Consider the following 27,018-nt stretch of genomic DNA (forward strand, 5'->3'; position numbering starts at 1 on the left):
CCCAAACGGACGAGGAGCACCGCGCGGAGGGGCACACTGAGCCTTCCAGCCCTTCTTTGGACCCGGCGGGTGGGGGCCCTCGCCGCCGGGCAATACTCGCCCTCGGTCCGCGGCGCCCCTAATAGACGCCGGCGGGCCCTGCAGGCAACCGCCACTTGGCCTGCACACACGATGTGAGCCTCCTAGGACACCAAGAATCACCCAGGCCATAACGAGGGCCTGTGAGCCCCGCGGCGGGGGCCACCACACGGCCCATCCACATAACGCGGACGAGAGGACCGATAGCTGCACAGCGCTGAAGTGCCGGGCCCCAGCACAAGACACAACCCGCACCGACGGCCAAGAGTGGCTTCACCCCAGCGGACACTTCCCCACCTTCTGCCCAAAGGATACACCCACAGTCGGGGAAAACAGCACAGCACCATAACCCCCACAGCCCCCGAGAGGAAGAACGACCCGCTGGCAACTACTTGATCAATACCCTACAATAACGAGGTGAGTGAGGGGGAGCACCTTACTGCATGCAAAATGGCAGCGCCCACAACAACCCAGTGAACGGCACCCTCCCGCACAATCACTGAAAACGACCTGAGGAGTCATCAGGCCACAAAGTCCACCAAACCACGACGGCCCCATATTCCTGACAACCAGAGGTCCCGAGAAAAGAAACACTGCCGGAAGTAAGCGTACCGGAGAACCAGGCCGTTGGGAGGGGCCACAACACTGTGGGAACCAGCCCTAAAACATGAGAACACGCGGATGAGTCCCGAGGCGAAGCGAGGAGCAGAATACCCAGCAGCAAGGGGGGTCACCTACCTAAGGCGACCTGAAAGCCGCATCCAGGACTCCCTCATAACAGTCAGGCCCAAACAACAACAAGAAGCAAGGGCAACAGTTGCACAAACGACTCAACGGACACGCTACCACTGCAGGCAGCAACGACACTGCACATACCTCTCGGGACACTCTGCTGAGAGCCCTGGTGGACGAGCTTGAAGCGGACATCATATAGCACCTCACCAAAAGCCCTCTTTAGAAGGAATGCCACCTCCAAGGCACAAACCCAAACTTGTCACAATGGATGCCTTCACCTCAGTCAGACCAAAACAACAGATTCCACAGGAGATGAGCGCTGTTCAAGGATCTCCGACTCAGGCAACAGATCCTCGAGACTCCCAAATCCTACAAACGATAGCAGCACTGCGAACATCCATGGAAGACAAGATCGGCGAAATAAAATCGGACATTCAACTGATGAGACAAGACGCGCGAAACCTAACCGACAGAATGGTCACTGCGGAAGCCTCTCTGCAGGACACCGCGGAGACCACACAGGAACTTAAAGCGAAAGTCAAAGAGCTGGAATCCACAGTAGCTCGACTGGAAACGCGCTCAGAAGTTGCGGAAGGCCGTGCCCGCCGAAACAATGTCCGAATACTGGGGATACCGGAAGATTCAGAGGGCCCCGACCCTACCGAATACATTGAAACGCTGTTCCTGCAGGAAATCGGGGCAGGCAAACTCACCCCGGGTTTCTCTGTGGAGCGAGCTCACCGATCCCTTCAAAAGCGACCACCCCCCGGCTCACATCCGAGACCTATAATAGCTAAAATCCTAAACTTCAGGGATCGGGAGGCCATCCTGCGGTTCTCGAGAGAAGGCGGAGAGATCAAAAGAGGCGCGGCGTCAATAGTCATGTATCCCGATTACACCCCAGTAGTACAACGGGCGAGAAACTCTTTTATACCAGTGAAGGCCACTCTAAGGAAACTCAACCTTAAATATATGCTGCTATATCCAGCGAGACTCAAAGTGCTTCACAACGGGAAGGCAATCTTCCTTGAAACCCCGGCGGCGGCAAATCTATGGCTTGAGCACAACAATCTGGCTGAGGATGCGGAGAGAATGGCGAGAAGCAATAAACACCAGGGCAACGACAAAGATCACGCGAGAAGCTGAAGGACACATCAACCACGGTTACCACCTCGGAATGAATCGCATCGCCACACCAAGAAGGCGACGCAATCGGGCAGGAGCTCGGAGGCTCTTGTGTAAAAACACTGACGACCCACCCCAACCGAAGCGGTGCAGGTAAAATGCCTACACATCACCCGGGCCGGAAGACCTGGAGAGGACTGGAAGGCCCGGGAGCCCCCGAGCGTTGTGAGTTCGTAACAACTGCTGGGGGCAGTTTACTGTTGTTCTTTTTCGTTGATCCATTCTACGGGATGGAGGTTGTTAATGTTGATAAATCTCCGAAGGCAAAGTCACAACTGACGGGTGGGGGAACTAGCTGGAGGGCCAGGATGGGCAGGACCGCACAAAACGGTGCCGAATTGGCGACGCCGGTCGCCACCATCTGCATTACTGGTGGAAGTAGGGGCTCTCTAAGTGTTTTGCGAAAACAAGATGGCTACACACATTAGACTATTGACTTGGAATGTAAGGGGCCTGGGCACCTACCTCCGCAGGAACAGGATTAAATCCTACCTACAGAGAAAGAGAGTGGACATTGCTCTCCTACAAGAGACTCATTGCACCGCTGAAACGGATGAGAAGCTCAGAGAACACTGGGGGGGCAAGGCTATGGAGCCCCCTACTCTAAATTCGCCAGAGGGGTGTTCATCTGGTTCAACCCCCAGGTACCGTTTCTCCTACGCAGGTTGGTGAAGGACCCTGAAGGTAGATATCTGATCATATGGGGAACGGTAGAACAAAGAGAAATATGTATAGTAAACTCATACTTCCCCAACAATAATATCCCGGCCCATTTAAAAGTGCTTAGCGCCCAGATGTCACAGTATCGGGATGGCCTCTTCTTGTGGGGAGGTGATTTTAATTGCGTTTACAATCCTGAACTAGATAGGTCTTATCCACCGGTAAGCGGCTTTCCCGCTGCCACCTCATCCCTGAATGTCACGGTCAATGAACTTGATCTGATTGATGCTTGGCGGGACCTCCACCTGGGTGAAAGGGCATACTCATATTACTCATCCCCACACAAACTTCACACGAGGTTAGATTATTTTTTCATAAGCAGAGAACACATGCCCCAGACGGCTAGCACACAATACCTAGGGAGGACCATCTCCAACCACTCCCCACTCCTGTTGGACTGGCAACACAATAGCCCTAGACCGCCCATCCCCATGTGGAGAATGCCTGCTGAGGCCCTGAAAGATCCGACCTTTAGGGATGAGCTCCAGGAGTCCTTGGAAGACTATATAGCGGTAAACACAGGCAGTGTGGACCAAATAGGTACGCTATGGGATGCCCTAAAGGTGGTAATACGGGGAGAAGCAATTGCAAAAGCAGGGGGCATCAGGAAATCACTACGGGAGGAACTGAACCAGAAAGAGTTGGAAGTCCAACAACTAGAGTCCACCCCTATTGACACGTTGGGGAGGGAGGAAGAACTGAGTTCTCTCAGAGAGGACTGCTCCAAGGCATGGGACAGGCTGGCTAAGTTCGATTTTAGCGTTAGAACTAATAGAGCACATGCAGAGGCCGACAGACCGGGTCGACTACTAGCGTGGCTCTGCAAAAAAGAACACCCTAGGCAGGCTACTACAGCACTACAAGACGAACAAGGCATAGAACACAGGACTCAACAAGACATAAACAATACCTTTCAGCGCTTCTATGCACAACTATACTCCCACACACACAAGGTCCCACAAAACCAGATATTAGATACCCTGGAGGAGATTGGCCTGCCCAAACTGTCGCCAATGCAGTCCGAAGCCCTTGACTCCGACATCACACCGGAAGACATAACAGAGGCTATCAGGTCCCTCGCTATTTGTAAGACCCCAGGATGCGATGGACTCCCCCCAGAATTCTACAAGGAATACGAACCCACCCTGACGCCCCTGCTACACCAGGTCTTTTCTGAGACATTTGAAACTGGTATCCTACCCGACAGTATGAGGGAAACCTTACTGGTCCCGATGCTCAAACCCAATAAACCCTCCGATAAATGCGACTCCTATCGCCCGCTCGCCATGCTTAACTACGATGTGAAAATACTGACGACAATACTAGCGAGGCGACTATCCAAAGTGATTGGTGACATAGTGCACGAAGACCAGAACGGCTTTATACCTGGACGTAACACGTCCCTAAACTTACGCAGGCTTCAGCACATTATAGCTGAAACCAATACAAGCGAAAAACAACTCGCATTACTCTCCCTAGATGCTATTAAAGCATTTGATTCCATTTATTGGGAGTGGCTGGTGGCGGTCCTGGAGGGTTTTGGACTCGGCCAACGATTTATCAGATGGGTAGTGATCCTATATAATGAACCAAGGGCCAGGATAAAATCCGGGAAATATGTGTCAGACGCATGGGATATTCGCAGGGGCACTAGGCAGGGCTGCCCACTCTCTCCCATGCTTTACATCCTGGGCCTAGAACCCATTGCAATCTTCCTCAGGCAGCAATTTTTTGATGCAGGAATTAGGCTGGGCGGGACTGACCATATTGTTTCATTATATGCAGACGATGTCCTAATATACGTTAACAACCCTCATCTCAATGTCCCGACAATACTGGAGATCCTTGATAACTACGCCAAAGTTTCGGGTATACAATTTAGCAAAACGAAATCCTGCATGTTTCCATTAGCATCCCTGAAAAATAAACCTGCAGAAGTGCTTCCCTCAGTGGGCATAATGTGGGAGACCAAATCTTTCCGTTACCTTGGGATCCAGATAATGCACACCCCAGAACAAATGCATACACAAAACACGATGGCTGCGATACCCAAATTGCGCAAATCCATAAGTTTCTGGTCTAAGCTTCCATTATCCATGCTGGGCAGGGCCTCAATAACCAAGATGATCATTCTCCCTAGATTCCTATATGGGTTCCAGAACGTGCACTTTTATATCACCAAACCCTTCTTCCAGCTTCTAGACACAATAATTAAGGAGTTTCTATGGGGTAAAGGCAGACATCGGGTGGCACTATCTACCTTAGTATTACCACACAGCCAAGGAGGGATCCAGTTACCAAGCCTAGAGAAATACTACCTCGCAGCTCAGCTAAGCCATGTAACCAAATGGCTAGCGGACGGGACCACTTCAGAGAGCCCCCTCCTACAGGCCATGATCTCCCCAATTCGCCTGAGGGAATTGCTCTGGGCCCCTCAAACTTTGCTACACGATCAGCCTTTTCTGACAATCCTAGGCAGGAAAATATGGTGTAGAACCGAGACGATGTTACACTTGAAGCAACCATACTTCCAAGAAGTACCAATACTCTCAGGACTCGACAAATCTGTCACCACCCTCCACACCATTAGGCACTGGGAGGAAAAGGGTGTATACACCTGGGGCGATCTATACTCCGAAGGCATATTCAGGGATTTCGCTGAGCTGCAAGAGGAAGAGGGCATTCACGCTGGCCAATTCCTGTGGTACCAAAAGATCCGCAAGATAGCACGCACTAAATGGGACACCTGGCCAGAGGAACCAGAGGCCACCCCCTTCCTGTCTTTAATGTACACCCTGAGCGAAGAGGGGAGAGCAATATCTCAGATCTATAAACTCCTTGTTGACATCCCTAATCCCCGCAGTGATATACTAAAGACCCGCTGGGAATCGGACATGGGACAGGAGTTGTCCGAAGAGGAATGGAGTAGAGCGCTATCCTTTCCGAAAGAGGTCTCTAGAAACCAGAGATTTCGGCTAATCCAATTAAACATACTCTATCGCACCTACTTAACCCCGAGCAGGATTGCGAAGTTCAACAAAACCGCCCAGACACAGTGCACCTGGTGTGGGACAGAGGGAGCAGACCTAATCCACATGCTATGGAACTGCACCAAAACCCGCAGCCTCTGGTCAACGGTGAAAAAAACCTGCGAAGAGGCAGAAGTCACTAGATATAAGTGGACCCCAGCTGAATGCCTCCTAGGCTGCTATCCCAGATTGGCCAAACTCAAATATGCGGTTAAGCTGATGGACTTGCTATGCATAACAGCCAAAAGGACCATCGCCATGGCATGGAAACGGCCGGCAGGACCAAATCACAGGGCATGGCGCAAAGAATTTGAAAGATGGGCGACCGCCGAAACAAGAGCTTGGGAGGACAGCGTGGCTAGATCCACGGATAAGTCGAGTATGGCCCTTGCTGCATGCAAAGACACCATGTCTAGACTGTTTCACTCCTCTGATGATAAGCCCCCCTGAACTATCCACCGGCCCTAGCACAGGACCTGAATGATTGCCTAAGACACTCGAAACCAAGCCCCTCCAGCATTAACATTCTTGGAAAGCCCATACCCGCGTCCGTGTCGCCCGGCCACTCCCCCTCCGCTTACGACCCAGTCAGTCATCACCTACCCCTATATCGGAGATAGTTAATGTTTCTAATGTTTTTAAGTTCTTGTTATGTAAAGATTGTTGTTTAACCGCAAAGACTGAATGTCACTGACCAAATCGGTCACCTTGGAATAAGTAACTGTAACCAAAATGCCAATAAACAAATTTAAAAATAAATACGAACCTTATGAATAGGGTGGTAGAATTCATGGGGTGGAATAGAAATTCCTCCGTTTATGAGCAAAACGGCATGACGTACATTCTTAGTGGAGGTCCTCAAAAGCATCCTGTCCTTCCTTTTTACACTGCCCTTCAGATAAAGGTTATGGCCGCATGGGAAACCCCAGATTCTGGACCAGCGGTAAATAAAATGTTTGTAGGAAAATACAAATTCTCTTCTTCTGACCCTGAATACTTAACTAAACATCCTACACCTGAGAGCTTAGTAGTCCAGGCAGCCACATCCAGTAGACAATCGACATACCCTTTGATTCCCCCAGATAGGGACGATAAAAGAATTGATACCTGGTCTCCCAAGATTTTCTCTTTGGGCAGCTTGGCCTTAAAATCAACAAATGTGAATTGCACCCTTGCAAGATTCACATACACCCTGTGGGATTGTATTACTGCAGCAGCTGAACATATTCCTGAGGGCGAGGAGCGACACGGCTTCCTTGCAATTGTGAAAGATGGAAAGGATGCTATTGGGGAATGCCTTCAATCAGGGCTGGACACTGCTGACAGCATCAGCAGGTACATGGCGTCTAGCACAGTGCTATGCAGATTTGCGTGGCTGAGAAAGTCGGGTTTCGCACCGGATGTGCAGGCCAGACTTCTCAATATGCCATTTGACGGCTTGAGGTTGTTTGGCAGCAAGGCAGATGAAAGTATGGCGAACCACCAGACCTCTAAGGTGGCGCTTCTTTATGACAACCTCAGCAACACTCCTACTCAGGCTCATCTTCCTGGAGGGGTCGTCCTTTTCGTCATTTGGAAGAGGAAAAGGAACGGCTAGTCAAAGAGGACGGCAAAGAAAAGGTTCTCGTTGTCGATGACGAAAGGATGCTAAATTAGCCCCAGCAGCAGCATCTGTCCCCTCAGCCGCTGCTACAGCCGCCGCAAAGCCACTCTGAGGCCTTGCCCACAAGAACCTGGTGGGAGGCAGGATCTCTCAGCATCTGAACGAATGTTGGGGCATTACTTCAGATACCTGGGCACTGGAAACAGTAGCCCACGGTTACTGCCTTCCCTTTCAAAGAACGCCTCAGAATCATCCACCGGGATACAACTGTGTCAAAATTCCAGATCCGCTCCTGTTGCAGGAAATTTTAACCCTGCTAGAGAAAGGTGCAATAGAACATGTACTTGTAGTGGAGAGAAACAAGGGTTGGTATTCTCCATACTTTCTCATCCCAAAAAAAGGACAGAGAATTGAGACCCATCTTGGACTTAAGAAACTTGAACAAGTTCCTCAGGAAGGACAAGTTCAAGATGGTAACACTTTCTCAGATCCTTCAGGCTCTCCAACTCCGACTGGTTGGTATCATTGGACCCTCAGGATGCTTACTATCATGTGCCGATCCATCTCGAGCACAGGAAGTATCGGAGGTTTGCGATTGGCAATTCTCACTATCAGTTTTGAGTTCTGCCATTCGGGTTGACCTCCTCCCCGAGGGTTTTCACCAAGCTGAAGGCGGTAGTAGCAGCGAGTCTCAGGAGAGGTTGGATTCATGTCTACCCTTACCTGGACGATTGGTTAAGCAGGGCGCGTTCACCCGAAAAAGCCCAGGAACATCTGGACATGACCTGCCACTTCTTACACAGACTGGGCTTCTCCCTCAATTTCAAGAAGTCAAATATGATACCATTCCAAAGACTCCAATTCAACGGAGCAGTCTTGGATACTTCCTCGGGCAAAGCCTCGCCTCCCGAGGTGAGAGCTCATCACATTCTGCAGATGGTAACAAAGTTCCGGAATGCCCAGCATCTGCCGGCCTTTGATTTTCTGAGGTTGCTCGGCCTCATGGCATCCTGCATTTTTCTGTTGCCAGATGCCAGATTGAGAATGTGATCCCTTCAATGGGCCCCAAGGACTCAATGGTCCCAATTTTCGGGGGCTATGTCAGATCTTTTGCAAGTTCCAGACGGAGTGGCTCAAGATCTTCTATGGTGGGCTTGCAACGACAATATCCTCAAGGGAGAATCTTTTTGGCAACCATGGCTGGAGATGACGGTATTGATGGACGCCTCATTCACGGGGTGGGGAGCCAACACCAACGATCTGACAATCGGTGGTCGTTGGTCTCCATCGGAGTCCAAAATACACATCAACCTTTTGGAGCTGAGGGCTGTCAGACTAGTGCTGAAGGCCTTTCTGCCCTATGTACGATAATGATGTACCTCTACCACTGTGCAGAGAGGCAATGCAGCTCTGGTTCTGGGCAATACAAGAGGGAATCTCTCTGTCGGCAGTTCACCTAGCCGGAGAGCAGAACACGGCGGTGGATGTCCTGAGCAGGCAGAGCAGTGTCTCACGAGTGGGAACTAGCACAGGAAGTCCTTCAAGAGATCTTCACACTTTGGGGGACCCCTCAGGGGACTCTGTTCGTGGCCAGTGTTAACCGGAAGTGCAAACTGTACTGCTCAAGGGAATTTCCTCCAAGAGGAGCTCTAGGGGACGTGTTCGTCGTGGACTGGGAATTTCCACTCCTATACGCATTCCCTCCAGTCCCTGTGATTCCTCATGTAATCAGGAGGTTAAGAAAGTTCAGAAAAACCATGATCCTAATTGCCCCGGATTGGGCTAGGAGGAAGTGGTACCCGGACCTTCTGGACATGTCCATCTGCCCTCCAGTACGTCTTCCACAAAGAGATGATCTTCTCTCGCAAGAGGTTGGGTTCTCCATCCAGAGGTCAAAACAATCTTCGCGCATGGTTTCTGAGAGGCTAAAATATAAGGATTGGGTCCTCCCAGATCACGTAATGGAGATTTTGCTCTTGGCCAGAAGGCCAGCAACAAAATCCTTGTACCGGTGTAGTTGGAACAAGTTCAGTAACTGGTGCAAAGATAAGAATGTGGACCCATTCCTATGTAATACACCTATGGTACTTTCTTTCCTTTTACACTTTGCCAATCTTAAAGTTACTTGCATGCATTCCTTTTGAACCCTTGCACTCTTGTCCGCTAAGGCTCCTTACTTTAAAGAAAATCCTTCTAGTCGCAATTACATCATCCCGCAGGGTGAGTGAGTTGCAAGCTCTCCCTTGTAAGCCTCCTCACACCATCTTTCATAAGGATATTCAGAGTCAAACCCTCGTTTTTGCCTAAAATAGTCTGACTTTCATCTGTCGCAAAAAATCAATCTGCCTTCTTTTTATCCACCTCCTCATGCAAGTCAAAAGGAAGAAAGACTACACAGACTGGACCCCAAAAGGGCTCTCAGTTGTTATATTGCTAGATTGGTAAATTTTCACAAGGAGGTCTGTTTGCTAAAGCCGTTCTTCATACGGTCCGTGATTAGTATCGCCTAGTACTCCCTCCTCCAAATGTATACTGCTTTGGGAGTCTAAGATGAGGAATAAGTCGGAGGACACAATCCATTCGAAGAACAAGTTACTTACCAACTGTAATGTTCTTTCGATTGGATGTTCCTCCCGCATATTCCTCATCGACCCTTCCAGCCTACCCCGCTGTACAGTTTACATCATCCCGCAGGGTGAGTGAGTTGCAAGCTCTCCCTTGTAAGCCTCCTCACACCATCTTTCATAAGGATATTCAGAGTCAAACCCTCGTTTTTGCCTAAAATAGTCTCTGACTTTCATCTGTCGCAAAAAATCAATCTGCCTTCTTTTTATCCACCTCCTCATGCAAGTCAAAAGGAAGAAAGACTACACAGACTGGACCCCAAAAGGGCTCTCAGTTGTTATATTGCTAGATTGGTAAATTTTCACAAGGTGGTCTGTTTGCTAAAGCCGTTCTTCATACGGTCCATGATTAGTATCGCCTAGTACTTCCTCCTCCAAATGTATACTGCTTTGGGAGTCTAAGATGAGGAATAAGTCGGAGGACACAATCCATTCGAAGAACAAGTTACTTACCAACTGTAATGTTCTTTCGATTGGATGTTCCTCCCGCATATTCCTCATCGACCCTTCCAGCCTACCCCGCTGTACAGTTTACGTCAATTGCACTCTGAATTCCTTGAGAGCTTGAAGTCTAAAAAAAGCCTAGTAGACTATTCAGCTGGGTATATCGAAAAAACAGAACTGAAGCCAACGGGCGCGGCTCAAGCCCTTTATACTGCGGATGACGTCGACGCTCGACGGCAGCCCTCGAGCGACATCGACAAATGACTTTGAGCACAGCGCCAGCTGGTGGGAAAAAATGTTCCGAAGCAGCAAAGTTGAAGATATGAGTTTCTAAGATGAGGAATACGTGGGAGGAACATCCAATTGAAATAACGTTACAGTTGGTAAGAAACTTGTTCTTCTGCAGAACAAATGTTAAATATGTCAGTACATGTTGAAGAAATACAGAGAGAAAGAAAAAGTATTGTATACCACTGTGGGTGATATGCAGCAACTAAAAAGGGGAACTAACTGGGCAAGATGGAGGCCAAAGGAATCTCTTGGATCACAATAAAAAAGATGCGCTACAACCAACCTGCTGCCTGTTGTATTCATTATAACTCTTTTCACTTTTACATTACAACATAATTCACATTGTTCATTTTTTTAAAAACTCTTTATTAATCAGTTCAAAATATTAACACATAGTTTATGTTGGTAGCGGAGCGTCCCATTAACCATTCAATTAATTCCAGCTTTATTCGACTTTCGTCCTTAGCATAGCAATACAAACAGTAAAAAACACAACCATTCACATTGAAACAATTAAATATATAGTACATCGTCAAATTGCTAGAGATAAAACCTTTAAAATCAAGTTAACATTGATCGAATACAGACCAACCATGCTCTATGTATGAACTTACTGGTGAAATAAGAAACATTTAAATCATTCGTTGATCTACAAAGATCCAAAGCCTCAGTTGAAGAGCAAACTTTAAGAAGCTTGAACAGCCGGATTAAATACTTGGCCCCTCTATCCACACAAAACAATAACAAGTTCAAAATTGCCTCTTCTTCTAGACCTCCTGCTGGGCAAATAGTAGAATTAGAAGCAGACCAACTACCTTTGAATTTTTCAGCACGCATGCTGTTTGTTCTAAATGGAAGACAAATAGAATGACCCAATGGGGGTACAATCATATCAAGATATGGTTCAAAGCTACATATTTGTTTGCTTGAAAGATAGATGGGACCTGCTTTCAATCTTGCGCAACCATCCTCCAACCCTCTGCATGGGAGCTGTTTCACAGCTTTACACACCACCGATCTAGTTCCCATGTTAATAGCTATGGGATTTTTCCACAAATCCTGCATATCAAGGGCCAATAGGCACTTCTTTCCATGTGTTACCCACTGGAGAGAATGTCCCCCCTCAGTGGGCAAAACATGCAAGAGCGCCGCCTTATACTTGGACAATTCAGGAGTTGCCCAGGTCCTTACCCAGAGCACCACTGGCCTGAGCAAAAAAAAAATCTAATATTGGGCGTGTTCTGCACTACAGGTGAAGAGGGGCGTTTGAGAAGCTATTGGTCATTTCAGCAGCATTTTCAAGAACTTATTCTCAATTATTGACATGGGTTTGCAATCTATATACCCCAAATTTCAGTTCCATAGCTAGTAGATGGAATAGCTTACACTTTGTAATTCTCCAAAGCCGGCGTTGCAGATCCATTGCCCATTAACCATCTGCACCCACCATGGTTCAAATAACACAAAACCAACCTTAACTTTTGATATACAAGTTGGATCATGTACATTAAATGTGGTTTTCATGGACCACATAAATACAATTATCTCTGATTGATCCAATATCTCAAACTTAGCCCTCATCATAAGTGACTTTCTTTACAGATTGAAAGTTATCTCAAATTACTTTTCTTAGAAGAAACACAAATTACAGAATTCTGACATTGCAGGTTTATCAGATCTTTCCTAAGTATGCTTGGTCAATTTTATGACTCCTAAAACCAAAATTCAAGTTCTGATGCTGTGACTTGAGTTGTGTATATAGATAGGAACGTTTGGTGATAAATGTACACAAAGTGTGCCTGCATTTGTCATCACTGAGCCTCTGGCACTATGCACCTTCCCTTGAAGTCAGCACAAACTGAGATTTGAGTAGGCTGGCGTGTTGATGAGAACACTGTGGTTTTCACGTGAACGGGGGTACAGGGAAATATTGGAATTTCTTAAAATTGAGTGTTTTCTAGTAAAGGTGCATATTGGTACTTGTATCTGTGACAAATATAGTAAATACAGTGTTGCGTGCACCTTGGAGTCCATTTAAATCACCCCTTCCATCGGCATAATCCCATCTGCAATGTAACCTGTCCAGTGATGTAGCAGTGAACGCCACTTTTGTCCCATATTGTTTTCTGCTGCTTCAAACCGAATCTGTCTTCATTTCTGCTTTCCACCACCTATCTTTTCCCCAAACCATTTCACTAATTTTACTTGTGCTGAACCATGATTTAATCCTGTCGTAATATGCGATTGGTCCTGAAAACCTAAAATAGCATTGTGGCGGGATTCTAGCACCTTGCCATGTGGCAATTAATCCTCACACCTTTGTGAATGGCAATGTTGATCCAAAAGCTACATTTGTGACACATTCAGCGTTCATCAGCATTTGCTGTTGCTGAATGAATCGTATCACAGGACTAGGATTAAATCAGCATTGCTGTTTCACCTAGGCCACCCACAGAATGTGGCCCATTGTGTTGAATCCCCTGCTATTATTTGACATATTTCTAAAACCATTACATTATTTGCTTATTACAGGATGTGCGATTCCATGCATTCTGACACACAGCTCTTCTCTAGCATCTCTGGATAGTCTGAGAAGCAAAACGTTTCTCCTACTTGCAGTCCGTAGCGCAATGGCTAGATTACAGCTTTAGATGGAAACGGATGTCAAACCAAGCTAATGGTAGCTATCCCCAAAAGTTAGCAAGCGCATTTGGGGGCTCTTATGAACCACGACAGTGAATGGTAACCTTATTGAACTCCCCAGGCAAGTCAGGAGTCATAGCAATTTTCCTACCTGAAATTGCAATTTATACATTGGGCTGTTAAGAAAACTTCATCCATTTGTGTAATGGGCGGGACTCGCTAAATCTGCTGAGAACATTGCTGGCTTGCATACAGCAGTGGTCTGGGCCCTTAGTCATTCGGCCGCTGTCCGAATGCGTTTCACTTGAGGTAGGGCAGTCTTAGAAACTATAAATATGGGCCGATTTTTAAACTTTCTCTATGTTTAAACTTCAACTTATTTATCTGTGTTGGTGTGGGGCCTGGGCTGGGCTACTCTGCTCTCGACTTGTTGGCAGGTGGGCCCAGCCCAACTTGATACATTATCACTACTTCTTTTGAGTAAAGGAAGTTAGAATAGCCGTGTGTGCTCTCTGGGGCCATCATCATCAGCAGCCCAGACAATTGAAATTGAAACTTAATTTTACATCTCTTCCACTGCATGAGTCACTCACAATACATGACATTAATTAATACATTTGTTATAACATGGTTACTGAGCGTGGGACCTTTGGATTCGAACCTGGGTGTCTCTGCATTGTCTAGACAAACGTATTGACCCTGAGCTATACTCCCGGCCATTGCCTGACCCTCTCCGTGGATGCTATCAACTGTGCTGCTGGAGGAAAGCAGGCGAGCACAACGAAAAGTAGGTGGGAGCGATGCAGCACCTACTTGACCTCGAGGAGACGTGCAATTGTGCCCACGTGCTCTCTGGAAATTCAAAGTGAGACTTTGGGGTCACATACAACATTGCACCAGGGAAAAAGGGGCTACCATGAAAACGATCAGTTTTCGGAGCTCCAGCATGAAATTATTGAGCCGGCTGGAGATGAAATGCAGCATCCGGCTGCTGGACGATTCTGCGATCTCTTGCAGCATTCAGGTAAGAGGGAAGGGGTGGGGGGGAGAGCGGCCCTGTGGTAACATTATCATGATCATCAGAAACAGGATTAAGGTCTGTGCTTCGATCTGAAGCGACTGCAGTAACATTAGCAGCAAGATCAATACCTGTGCTCATCACCGCTGCACCAGTACTAGTATTGTGGTAGGTATCCGCCAGATGAATGTCCAACTGGACATGAGTACACGCTTGCTCAACCAAGGACTCCTCCCTGTGCATCATGCAGCAGCAGGGCTTGCTTGAAAACTAGCATTTCTGTGACTTCCATACACTAAGCAAGTGTGTCAATTGAATGCCAGTGATTGGAGACCTGCTTTCCGTTGTTGTGTGTTGTTATTCTGCCTCTGGGGTGCGCTCAGGACAGTGTGTCCGTCACTCTCCTGCTGGTGCTGTCAGTATACAAGTCTGTCCACTGTCACTGAGATGCGCTCACTACCAAGCACCATGTGAAAGCCCTCACAACGGTGGAAATGCTTTCTGTTGTTACACTAAGTCTGCTGCCACTTGTCACTGAGATGCGCTGGCTTCCAAGTGCCCAACGTGCACGCGATTCACAGTGAGAGTGTGCTTTCCTCTGTTACATATACTCTGTTAGCTATGGGGTGCGGTCATGACAGTGTGCCTTTTACTGTTGTGCTGGTGCACTCAGAATACTAGCCTGTCGTCAGCAGTCACGGAGAGGCGCTCATTGCCAACTGTCTTGTGAAAGACCTCACACTGAGAGTGTGCTTTATGTTGCTAGATTTACTCAGCCTGATGTTAGCCTGTCACTTGCAGGTGCTCGTGACAGTGTCCGTTACGATCCTGCTGGTGCACTCAAGCCTGTCTACTGTCTGTCACTGAGATGCGCTCGCTAACAAGTGCCCTCTGAAAGCACTCGCACCACTGAGAGTGTCCTTTGCATTATTAGATGTACTCCGTGTCTGCTGGTAGGCTGTCACGGGGGTGCGCTCACTACAGTGTCACAGAGATAGTTGTCAACTAGAATACACATCTGTGCCTGTTGCTGTGTGCTCGCTAAAGCTAGATCAGTCGCAGTGGGGGCACCCAGTGAGACCAGTCAACCCGTCTACAGTCACCAAGGCACTTCCTCCGTACCTGTCATCATCAGAGGAAATTGCAAACGTGTTTGTTTAGCCTCTCTCAATTTTAAATCCTATGCATTGCCATTCATAAATATTACCACATTCTGCACGGGGACATCGGAGCTCCTGGGAATGTGTCCATTACATCACTCCGTCCTCCCTGTCGCCTTTCACGCACACATCATCTTTCTTTCATTCTTACTTTCTTCCCTCCTTTTTCTTTCCATCACGTTCCACTCCCCACTTTCTACAGTTTTCCTCTTTATACATGTTTCTACTTCCCTTCTGTGCTCTATTGAGGGTTCTCTTATTCTCGCCCCTGCCATCGCCTTCCTCCCCAATAGCCCCGCCTTCCCTCCCCATGCCTGGCACACACACACGTTAGTCAGTAATGTGGAGGTATTACAAACACGCTATGATGAAATCAGGGAGGAAATGTCGTGCTAAGAACTACTCCTCTTTCATATTAGCGATGGCATGCAGCACCTATCCTAGGTACACTGATCCCTCTGTGACTTCATAACTAGTATCAACTCGTTATGCATCCACATGATGGAGGCAGGCCTAGATAGAGTAGAAATAGAGTATACTAGTCATCTGCTTACTGTATGTGGCATTTTCTGATGATTCCTTTATGCTCCCATAGGTGTATTTCACAAAATCTACAAAATAGAAAAGCGTTATTCTCGAGAGATGCTTACTGAAATACCTACGTATTCTCATCCATTCAGCAATGTTGGTTGCTCCCATTCCAATAATGTTAATATGCCTCCATGATAAGGATTCAGAACTGCAACTCAACCAGTGGCTAAGGTTGGCCCTAAAGGGGCAATACAACAGTTAAATGCAGCAATGCAATGTCCGTACAGAGACCACTACATTCGAAGTTTAACACACAGTAGGTGTTTCGCAAGTGAAACCTAATTTTTCTCTCAAAGAATATATGTAGTATTGACCTAAGCGTGTGTCCTTAAGACTCACGTTTCCATCTTTGCCAGTTCTGCTGCCATCTGTAAGTGGTTTGTAACCGCATTTACGGTGTAAGCCATGTTGAAGTGTGTCGAAGAATTTCATGGGTTCCTAAGTGCTTGCTAACAGCAAATGTTATTTGAAGGACTGATGATGAGCACAAATTAGAAGATACTTTGGAGAGGCAAGCCGTATTTCTATCTTGGCTGTCTTTGAACATATTGGAAACACATCAGCAATACACTACTATTGGCATCGGTTAAGTCGCCCCAAGGAGGGAATAACTTAGTTCCTGCATAATTCAGCGAGGGAAGTGTTTACTGAACTAAGTGGGGCTAATCAATGGCGCTGAATGTGAGGGGCAAGTCAGGACTGTTATTGCTGTGGTATTTCTTAACGTGTCTTACCAGCTTGTTTAACCCTTGCAGAAAATAGCTTGAAATCCCATCAATTTTGGGATGCTTGTCCTTCATACCTTCATTCAAACCTGAACCTCCATCACAGCACCGAATGCTGTGTGTGTGAAGGGTCTTGCAGAGTCTTTAGAATCAACATAGATGGTCAGCTGAAAGTGGCTTCCCCTTTCCCTTTTCTGGCAGTGCTGCTAACCATAGCAATACATAATGGCAACAAATGCTGCAGTATATCGCTTGCCAATATCAGCCACACTCTAGAAGTGTTGTTGACATTGCATTGTAATAATGAACGTTCCCAATAATTATCCAAAGCATTGCTTTTAATAAGCACAAATTCGTGCAGCACTACCAATCCATCATTCTTCAATATGGTGTTGAGAATAGTCACAAATTGCTGGAATTCCCGATTGTGGGACACTTGTTTTGGGTACTGGGGCACTTTTCATTTACTGCCCGGGGCTATTTGTTGTCCCAGTCCGATTCTGCTTGCATATTAACTACTACTACTTTTATTTCAATAGCTTGTATGTAGGCCTTTCAAGAAACGTGTTGGCTAAACTACAGAAGATGGTACACTCAGCAGCTACTCTGGAAGCACATAACGGACTTCTGAATAGTTTACACTTGCTAGCTACTTACAGCTGCTAGCATTACATTTAAAATAACACTAATCCACAAAAGAGAGTAGTTGCTCTGCTTTACCACACTGGAGTGACAAAAACGAGCTACAAGTTATTATTACCTGCTGTATAAGAAGTAGCTTGCCTCTAAGCTTCAGAGTTAGCGAGTGCATGGTTGTGTGATGTGATGTAATTAATGATACATTTTATAATTGTGTAATAGTTTTCAGTTTAAACACTTTTTTATGTCTACTTTGTTTATTTCAACAGAGATATAGAGCAGTTATCGCAAATGAGAGATTTCTGCTCTTCTAAGAAAATAACAAGAAGCAATACAGATGAGATGGACTTTAGGATTCGCGATACAGGGAACGATAGTGCCAGTACTGCCCCAAGGAGCACAGAGGAATCTCTTTCTGAAGATGTGTTCACTGAATCGGAACTATCTCCTATCCGTGAAGAACTTGTATCCTCAGATGAGCTTCGACAAGACAAATCATCTGGTGCTTCTTCTGAATCAGTCCAGACCATAAATCAAATGAACACAGACTGCTTAACAAACCTATCAGACTCCGCTGATGCGCCCAGTGATTTTAAATCATGCCTTCAATTGTCTGCTAATGACAGTGGATTTGTGAGCCATGCAAATGATTTGGAAAGGCCAGAAACTGCAATACATGATGTAGAGAGTTCAGTGATTCACCAAATTAGAGCCAGCAGTAAAGGATCGTTAGAAGATATCCATCGCCAAGAAAAGGGTTTGATCTTAGAGACTCCCACTGTGCAGGGTTGTACAAATATTGAAAATGCAAGCCAGGACAAATGTGAGGTGAAAGATCAAAATGCACTTTATAATGAAGCCACGCTTGAGTCTCTAACTAAGGAAACCGCTGCCAAGGGTAAACTATTAAAGCAGCAAACGCAAGACTCTGAAACAGAGATGGAGGAGCTTCGTCAACTCTGGAAAACTCACACTATGCAACAAGCAATGCAGCAGAGGGAAACCATGCAACAGGCCTCCCAAAAAGAAATCAAGCACAGAACACCAAAAACAGATGGTCATACAGAAGGTAAGTCGAAACAAGCATGCGACTTTAACTGTTGTATGTTTTTTCTCATGAGCAGTCCTCATTATGGTTTGACACTTCTCAGTGCTTTCTTCGCATCGTGGCTCCATCCCCTTCCACTTTGATGTGCAGGTGGGTGGGGTGCCAGGGAGCTGGGACTGCGCAGGCTCTGTAAGCCAAGCACATTCGATAAAGTCTGCCTTTCTTGCATTGCAGTTTGCATTATTTTGTGCGACTCATGAACAAAGGTTGTGGTCCCACGTGTTTATGCAAAGTACAGTGCAAGGGGAAAGGCCTCTGAAGCCTACCTGAGCTGGCCCATGCATATGGTTGTGCCTAATCTACTTGAGTGAAGCGGTTGGGGAAAGTGAAGCACTGGCACAAGCTGTTGTCAAGCCTTACTTGCTCAGCAACCATTCTCAGAATTGGAAAGTTGGCCTCTGAGTAAGTGTTGAGACAAGGTGGTCCAGTGCTTTACTGCCAGTGTGTGTTGTGTAACCATTGGCAGCTGGCTCGTGGGAGGGACATGCATGGCAACCATCTAACCAACACCGATGGACCATACAGTAGTCACAGCTCAGGCTCTTGGCTGCAGGTAGGATTGCATTTGTAAAGTAGGCCGGCGACATGACAGTTGAACCACATGATGCATGGTGAACAATAAGTCCAATACCTGATTTGAGCATAACGAAAATTGTAAGAGGTGACTAATGCCACTTGTCCATATTGGATATCAAAAGTCCAACACCCAGCCCTAGCTTAACAGCAATTGTAAGAGTGTTTGTTTCATTCTGGTACACAATCACAACATTTCCATCCAGGCTCAACAACTGTTATGAGGTAGCACATATTGTATTTATTTTGTGCTGGGAATGATGTGTGGCACCCAACCAATGGTTCTAAAAGACTGAGATCATAAGAAGTAGAAAGAGATTTTCAACAATCTGATCCAGGTCTGTGACAATACCGAGAGAGAAATTGATCCATTTGCTGTAAGCTAACGAAAGACGGAGAGAAGCACTTTTTTTCTGATTTTAGGACTAATACTGTAAAAGAGCAAATGTATAAGTGGTCCATTTCTGCAGAACAAATGTCAAATACTTCACCCCATATTCAAGAAATACAGAGAGAAAGCAAGAGTAAGCCTTGAGGCACCCTCTATGTGGTGGCCTACTACTTTGCTGCTGGTGTGTTTTGTGACTCTGGGCAGCTGACTGGTAGGAGGGACATGCATGGAAATCCTCTAACCAACACCTATGGACAATACAGTAGTCGCAGCTAAGGCTCTTGGCTGCAGTTAGGATTGCATTTTGAACCAAAGACTTAAGCCGCATTAAGTAGGTTAGTATGAGACGTCAAACTAGCCTAGTTCTCACTGGATTCCTAAAGATTTGTAATTGTGTCTTCTACTGTAGAATTTGGTACAAAGGAATGCATTTAATGTGGCCATTCATTAGCTAGTAGTTAAATTGCGGAACAGAAAAAAAACAGTTCATGCATTTTTGGGGAACATTTCATTTTCTTCACACTAGGCCTAGTAACAAGCTACATGCCATTGTCGAACTGACTATTATCAGGCGTCCATATCACACATTTTCTTTTGTTGTGTGTGTTTAAGTTACCTAGATAGGAGAGGTTTAGTCTTGTATCCCCTCACACTCTGATACTTGTAGTGTTCCATTTATGATGGGGAAGATGCGAGAGTGGTTCTCTTTTAGCTTAGCATTGTTCTTCAATAATCCCTTCTACATTGTCTGGTTTGTTTTCTGTGTTATTTGTGAACTTTTAATCACAGCAGTATAGAAAAGAATATTATTTTAGCACTTGAACTCCAAACTTTCAGAAATAATTGTACATGTCTTTACATCTAAAGCTAGAAAGATATGTGGTCAGTTGCCCAAATTACAGGCTGAGCTCAAATCTCAGCTTCACCAATTAATAAAACATGTGTTCGCAGACAAGCCATTCAGTCAATATTGCTGATCCATATGTAATTTTAGCGTTCAATCCTATATTAATATAAGCATGGCAACACTACTTGAAAACCATGGACCTTTCCTGATATGTCACGGTTTAGTGACATCTGTGTTTTAGATTTACGGATAAAGATTAATAAACACATGCACCACAAACTCCATCAGAAGTGTCTCTAAGGGGAAGTCATTAGATAAAAAATTGCCTGTAGTGACAAGGAGAAATGTTTGAGATTGAGGGTTCTAAGGCCAGAAAAAGGCTCAGAAATAGAGGGTATGCTAATGAAGTGCTACACCAGGTGTTGAATTGAGCAAGTACAAACCCAAAAATTACCTGTTAAAACGTACTCTACGTCAACACTCAACACAATATGATAATGAAACCCAATTAGCTACATAACCCTGCCATCAGTAGGGTACGTACCAAGCATTGACACAGATACACTGATCATGCCAGCATCTTTACACCTAAAACATAATCACCTACTTAAGGGCATCCAACATCAAATCTTTGATTTCACCAAGTCACCTCTGAGCCCTGACAAACCAACCTACTGGTTATCGGCTCTGCCAAGAGGCTTGCACAGATGTTGACATTATACAATTTGCCCCATGTGATCGAACAGATCTGGCCATTTTAATTCAATCCTAATGTGAAACATAAAGTTATGCATTTCTTAAATCGTCAGACACTGACTTTCTCTCAAAGTTGAACACAAGTGGTACTGGCTAGAAAGAAAACAAATGTATATATGATTCTTAGGGGAAGGCAATTTGTTTTTTATTCAATTAATTTACAGTTACGTCTCTATTGTCTCGGGAGGATAGCTCGGCTGCAACTTGCTTGCTTTGGAAGTAAGACGACACGGAGCAACATATGTTCAATACCCGGGTCTGCGCTTGGAAACCTCTGGGTATTAAGAGCGTTATAAATAACCTATCATATCATATATTTTGAGACTGTATCCAAATAACCACAGTTGAAACTAAGTTATGAAACTAGCTAAGCGTACCATATTTAGAAAGTAATGAAAAAACAACATAGACACTTGTATCACATTCATATAATAAATACAAGCATATTCAACAGTAAATATGTATAGCAAGACAATATGTAATACATATAAAGGTATGTGGTCATCAAAATGGCCACATCCCATTTTGCTTTTTTAGTTGATTTGGACTAATTCTGTATTGCAGTGCAATCCAGTAAATATTTTATAGCCAGGCAGTTTCGCCAAGTTTTCCAGCATTGACTAAATCTGCATTCGACCTTCACAAGGGCATATATGATTAGATAATTGGATTGTACGGTATAATTGATATCTTGTCTGTAGAAATATACAAACATAAAATGCTTTCTCCCTGGTTAGATGCCCATCCGCTTTGAATATAGAGGCTCTTGGGAGCAAACTGGCACAGGTTAGCAATAATTAAATCATGTCCAGGGGGAATAAATCGGTTCCAGGTGATTCTGTACAGGGTCAAAAACAAGAAAAGTCTGGGAAATCCTGCAGTTCCAAGTGACCAAGTTAAAAACCATCGAAATAAAACATTGGTAGATTATCAAAGCTTCAGATGACTATCTAAACAGTAGGAGAAGCTGTGCACGTGACCGTGTAAACCTGGGCAGCATCTGGATCAATTAACCAGAAGGGCCAAATTCAGGAAAAACTTTAATGTTAATGGCAGAATGATGACCAGTTTTAAATGGGCTATTGAGCTGGAGCACTAAAAGAGGAAAGGGAGAATGCAGGGATGGGTCCTTTTTAGTGGCTCCAGAAAGGGACAGAGACTAATGGGAAAGTGTTATGCCAATCCTAATGCCTCTACATTCGTAGCCTATGGGGCTCGGTGAGCCTGAAGGTCTATGACCTACAGGAGTTCTTTCTGAGGGCTCTAGAGACTTTACCAGGATTCACACCGAGGGTCTGTCTGTTAAATTGAGCTCCGTGATGAGCAAGTCTCCTCCCACCTTTCTGAAAGTCCAGTGTTCGGGCCAAAAAACTGATGAGGTCAGCACATTTACACACAATGATTTGGATTTGCTGCAAAAATTAAAGGATAAACCTCAGGCAAAGGTCTCTACGAGTACCTAAGAAAGGCCCCAGTAGCAATGTTTTAGCCACACCAAAATTATGGCCGGAGGTCAATAAAAACCAAGAGAACTGTCAGTATCCGGCTCTGCAGAAGGCATCTGAGATATTTTCTCAAGAGTTTCCAGGCACGTTAGGCTCAAATATTCCACAGATTCCTTTACCACCAACTGTGAGCAAGGATTCTTTTGTGAAGGTAGACTGGTCCTCAATCACAACATGGCCAACATCTTAACCAATGCTCTCTTCTTCCTTGAGGTTTGGGGCACCACCTCCCGACAGGCACCGTGGCATCACTCAGACATCAAGTTGAGCACCTTTGTCGTAGATGGACCCTGACAGCATCGTCTGTATAGGAGGACAGATTATTTTGAAAGGTTCCAGCAGATTATGCCATGGTGGGTTACTTCAAGAACCTTATTAAGGAAGTAATTGACCACGTAATAACTGGTCTGCCTAATCAGCCACTTACAATTACCACAATAGAGATGCCTCCTCTGCTGTTGCCCTCTAGAGCCCCGAAGGTTGTACCTCCAGCGGCACGGATTGTGAGATTGGTCGTTCCTGATGTAACTTTGTCTGCCCCCACTGTGCCAACCATGCCTAAACGATCATCCTGTACGGCTCCAGGGGACCATAAGCCACTACCACTGTCTGAGGCTCCAAAATAAGATACAGATGATGATGAGGGTGTGGGGGGGGGATGAGTCCACTTTGTCTGCAAAACAGAACCTGGGGTTCTTTTGCTTATTTTGTCCTTAAATAAGTAAGGTAAAATAGGAAAGGATGAAACCGAAACCCACCAAAACTCTTGGACTTGAAGTCTGATCTAGGCTATGTTGATGGTTGAAAGACTTTTGAGGAGTCTTAGATAACACCGTCAGCTATTTGGCTGTCAAAGTTGAATTTTATTTTTTTTCAATTCTTCATCCATGGACAAGTGAAAGAGGTTGCTCAAAGGAGATGTCAACAATTTTGTTCTGCACGTCCTTTTTAAAATGTGTGGCCCTATTCCAGGCTGTGCGTCGCATGTCAAGGCCTACACCCATTGCCCTGTATCCCGTGTTGATGTGGTGCATCACGATTCTCTCAGATACGGAGCCACTAGTCTTACCTCGGCCAAGCCTAATTTAAAAGCTGCCACTCTCTCTGGAAGGAGATACTGCCGGAAATCAAAACTGTCCAGCCAACAACAATGGAATTCTTCTTCCACTATTGTATCTTTTGGGAGTCTGATGAGTTAGGTGCATTTTATCTGTGGAGCTGGGAAGGAGAAGACCTATCTCCCTCTGCATATTAATCTGCCCAACCCTAACACCACTTCTCCTCCCCCATTACTTCTCTAGCATTGAATTTGTGTGTGAGACTAGAACTATGAAGAGTTCATCCACCAAGCTTTTTTTGGTGTATTCTTCTGTCCTTGACATTGACTCCTCCTACGTGCTTACATTGTTTCTTACTTTCCTCTTTTTGCAGTTACCACTTTGTGACTTCTGGAGGGTCTCGGTTGTTCCATTCCAACATGTCCCCACTCTTCTCTCATTTATAATTCATCCTACTCTCCCTCCTTAATCATTGGTTGGCAAAGCCCAAGCTGCAAGCAGCCTAGGAAAAGTGTATTAGAAAAGAATCTGTCACTTTCGTAATCTTAAGAATGTGGATCATCTATCTACACAAATATGTCCCTCTACTTGCTGGCTCTGCCCGATTCTATCATCAACTGCTGCATTCAAGTTTCTGTTTTTCTGTCTAGCAGTGGGTGGGAATTAATTGTTCGTTGTATTATCTATTGTTTATTTGGTGGTCTTTTCCCCTTTTTATCCAAATCTCAAAATAACTGAGGCTATGTATTTGAGGTCTTTATGAAATAGTCTTCTTTCCATGTCACAGTTGGGACCAGTACCATAGGGGACGGAGGAATTCTGGACCCGAGAGTCTTCCCAGATTGGCAAGACGCAATCTCTATCCAAAATTAAGATACATGCTTCAGTACTGTCCATCTGGTTTCGAGATGAAGACCACGCTCCACTTTTGGAAACTTCACTGGTTGTTTTAGGAGGGTAGTCATCCTGACAAATTCCTCTACAGTATCTTTTGGTGGTACAGGTCCCATGCCTATAGATGGGACAGCGCAAGCGCAGGATAGCAAAGGTACCTCTCGGTGTGAATTTAACTACATTTTCTGGCACTCCGGTCAGTTCAAGATCACCCGTCTTCACCTCAATATCCTCCAGAAAAGCCAGAGGTCACTTCTTCACCAGAGCCACAAGTACACCCACTTGTGTTTCTCAATAACATACATGTTCCTTGAGCTATTTAGTAAAACAACTTTAGTTGACACAGATAAGGTAAATTAGCTCTTAGCAAGAAAACCCTAGAAATTCAGTTGAAAAACCTTGGTTTAACTGAATTTAAGGTGCAGGTTTAATGCAACAAACCCCTTAAAATTCGACTGGTGTTGGGAGCTAGGTCACCTGAACTATGAGCCACCCATTAAGTATAATGGAAATTGTGCTCTTTTCACAAACCTGTTTTAAAACAATGGTGCCAGAGTTTCTACCTATCAATTGTGATAGTCCAGTATGATGACATTTCGTACTAAGATATTCCAAATGAAGTATTATGTCAACGTGGCAAAAGCACAGATTATTCGCATTGTTCCATTTATTAGGCTGATTTCCATAATCAAGTTAAATCTTAACGTATCTCAACAATTTATACAAAGTCCCACAACAAATCCAAACCCAGCTGTTTGAGAGAGAGATTCTTCTAATGAAATTAATTGTTCCTTTGCTTTCTTATTCAATTCTAAGGGATTTGTATGGTCATATAAAATATTGATAATTTTAAGTCCACAATACTTTCTTTTTCAAATCTCATGGTCTGGGAATTAGTTATCACATTCTACAACAGCAGCCATTAGAAAAGACAATCAATGTTCTTCTGATGCAAGTCCAGTGCATCCTGCATACCTTTTTGATGCCATCAAGTACTCTAAATCGAATGCTTTTAAGCATTTCTTCATATTCATTATCTGCATATTGCCTGATATTGACACTAAGGCCCTAATTCACAGAATGTTTTCCTAATGGGTTTTGCTATTATAAAACTCTTCTGTGAGTTAGGACGAAGTTGTTTGTAATGAAAGTAGTTCCACACATTGAATATAATTCCAATACATTTTTGAGTATCTTTGAAATGAAGAGTTTGAAAGATTGTTTGTCCTTTGACAGGCGTTAACTGTACGATTGCATCAAAAAAGTTAATTTTCCTTCTAACATTATTTATTAATCTTCAGTACTTCTTGCATTCTCAAATGGATAAAAGCTAGCATACGTTTGGACATCTTGCTAACTTATCCACAGTAAGAACTTTCACTTTATGATGCACACGCCAATTCTTTTGGCTGCTTAAGCAGAAAGTTATCTAAATGTCAGATTGTTTTTGCGCTCCACTCATGCCAAAGCAAAGATTTTTCGGACTCAAACTTTTGTCAACTTACGAATCAGCAACCACTATTGTGTTGTCAGATACATATTGCCCATTAGTATTTGTATTGCTAAGCAGCGCAGTGACCAGATTGTATTCATCTGTGTACTAAAACTGTTCATCTATTTTGAGTTTATATGTATTTTTGGATATTTGCCAGTGGCATGTAGCAGACAGAAGACAGGGCATTATGGGCCTGACCAGCTGCACATTTGGGCCTAGAAAAAACAAACCTGAACTTTGTACAAAATGCTTTTGTAATCTTATATTTTCGACAGCAGTAGTTGATGCACTTGTGGGCCTGAAATCATTGGACTTTTTCTGGCAACTCTGCATAATCAGCTTCTGTTGGAATAGCACATGATTTTCTATAAATTCCATATGCTAGCTGTCCAGATCTTTGTCGAACTTAGAAGCATCTTTTAACCACAAGAGCAAATAGATGTGGGATAATCATCAAACGAGATATTCTTTTCACTAGAAAATGTTAAATTGTGCCTAATTGAGATTTTTTACATGGCTAAAAAAGGATGGTAGAAGAAAGTCAAACAAATGCATGGCCCATAGCACGAAGTTCAGCGGTTGCCATCTGCAGAATGCCCTCTTTATTTTGTTTACTCTTACAAATGAAACGTGCTAAATCATCCCATCCAAACTCTCCATAACCTGTTTTATGACTAAGTGGAAGGACCCGTGTTTTGCAGCATGCATCTGTGCCACTATTCCTTGGCTCCAGGCATGCTTGCAAGAATGTTATTTATTTTGTATTCTAAAATCTCCTCTTTTAGTTTAACTTTTTTCCACCATCTTATTGACCGTAACATTTTTCAACTGTGTACATTTCTTAAGATTATAAGCCACTGAATTGCAAAGAGTAGGAAATTCACTTTCATATATTCTATGTTTTTT

The 27,018-nt window shown here is 44.8% G+C and overlaps 1 protein-coding gene across 6 annotated transcripts in view; it reads left to right on the forward strand.

Annotated features, from left to right (window-relative positions):
- OXR1 (oxidation resistance 1) overlaps positions 1–27,018 on the forward strand; it is a 3,084,878-nt gene that overhangs the window by 2,095,439 nt on the left and 962,421 nt on the right. For all 6 annotated transcript variants that reach the window (XM_069621494.1, XM_069621497.1, XM_069621492.1 and 3 more), the window contains one exon: positions 17,755–18,554. In XM_069621494.1, the coding sequence (XP_069477595.1) occupies positions 17,755–18,554 (800 nt within the window). The remainder of the gene's footprint in view (positions 1–17,754; positions 18,555–27,018) is intronic.

This window comes from Ambystoma mexicanum, chromosome 5q, assembly GCF_040938575.1.
Source record: "Ambystoma mexicanum isolate Mex_15411 chromosome 5q, UKY_AmexF1_1, whole genome shotgun sequence".
Classification (NCBI taxonomy): Eukaryota; Metazoa; Chordata; class Amphibia; order Caudata; family Ambystomatidae; genus Ambystoma; species Ambystoma mexicanum.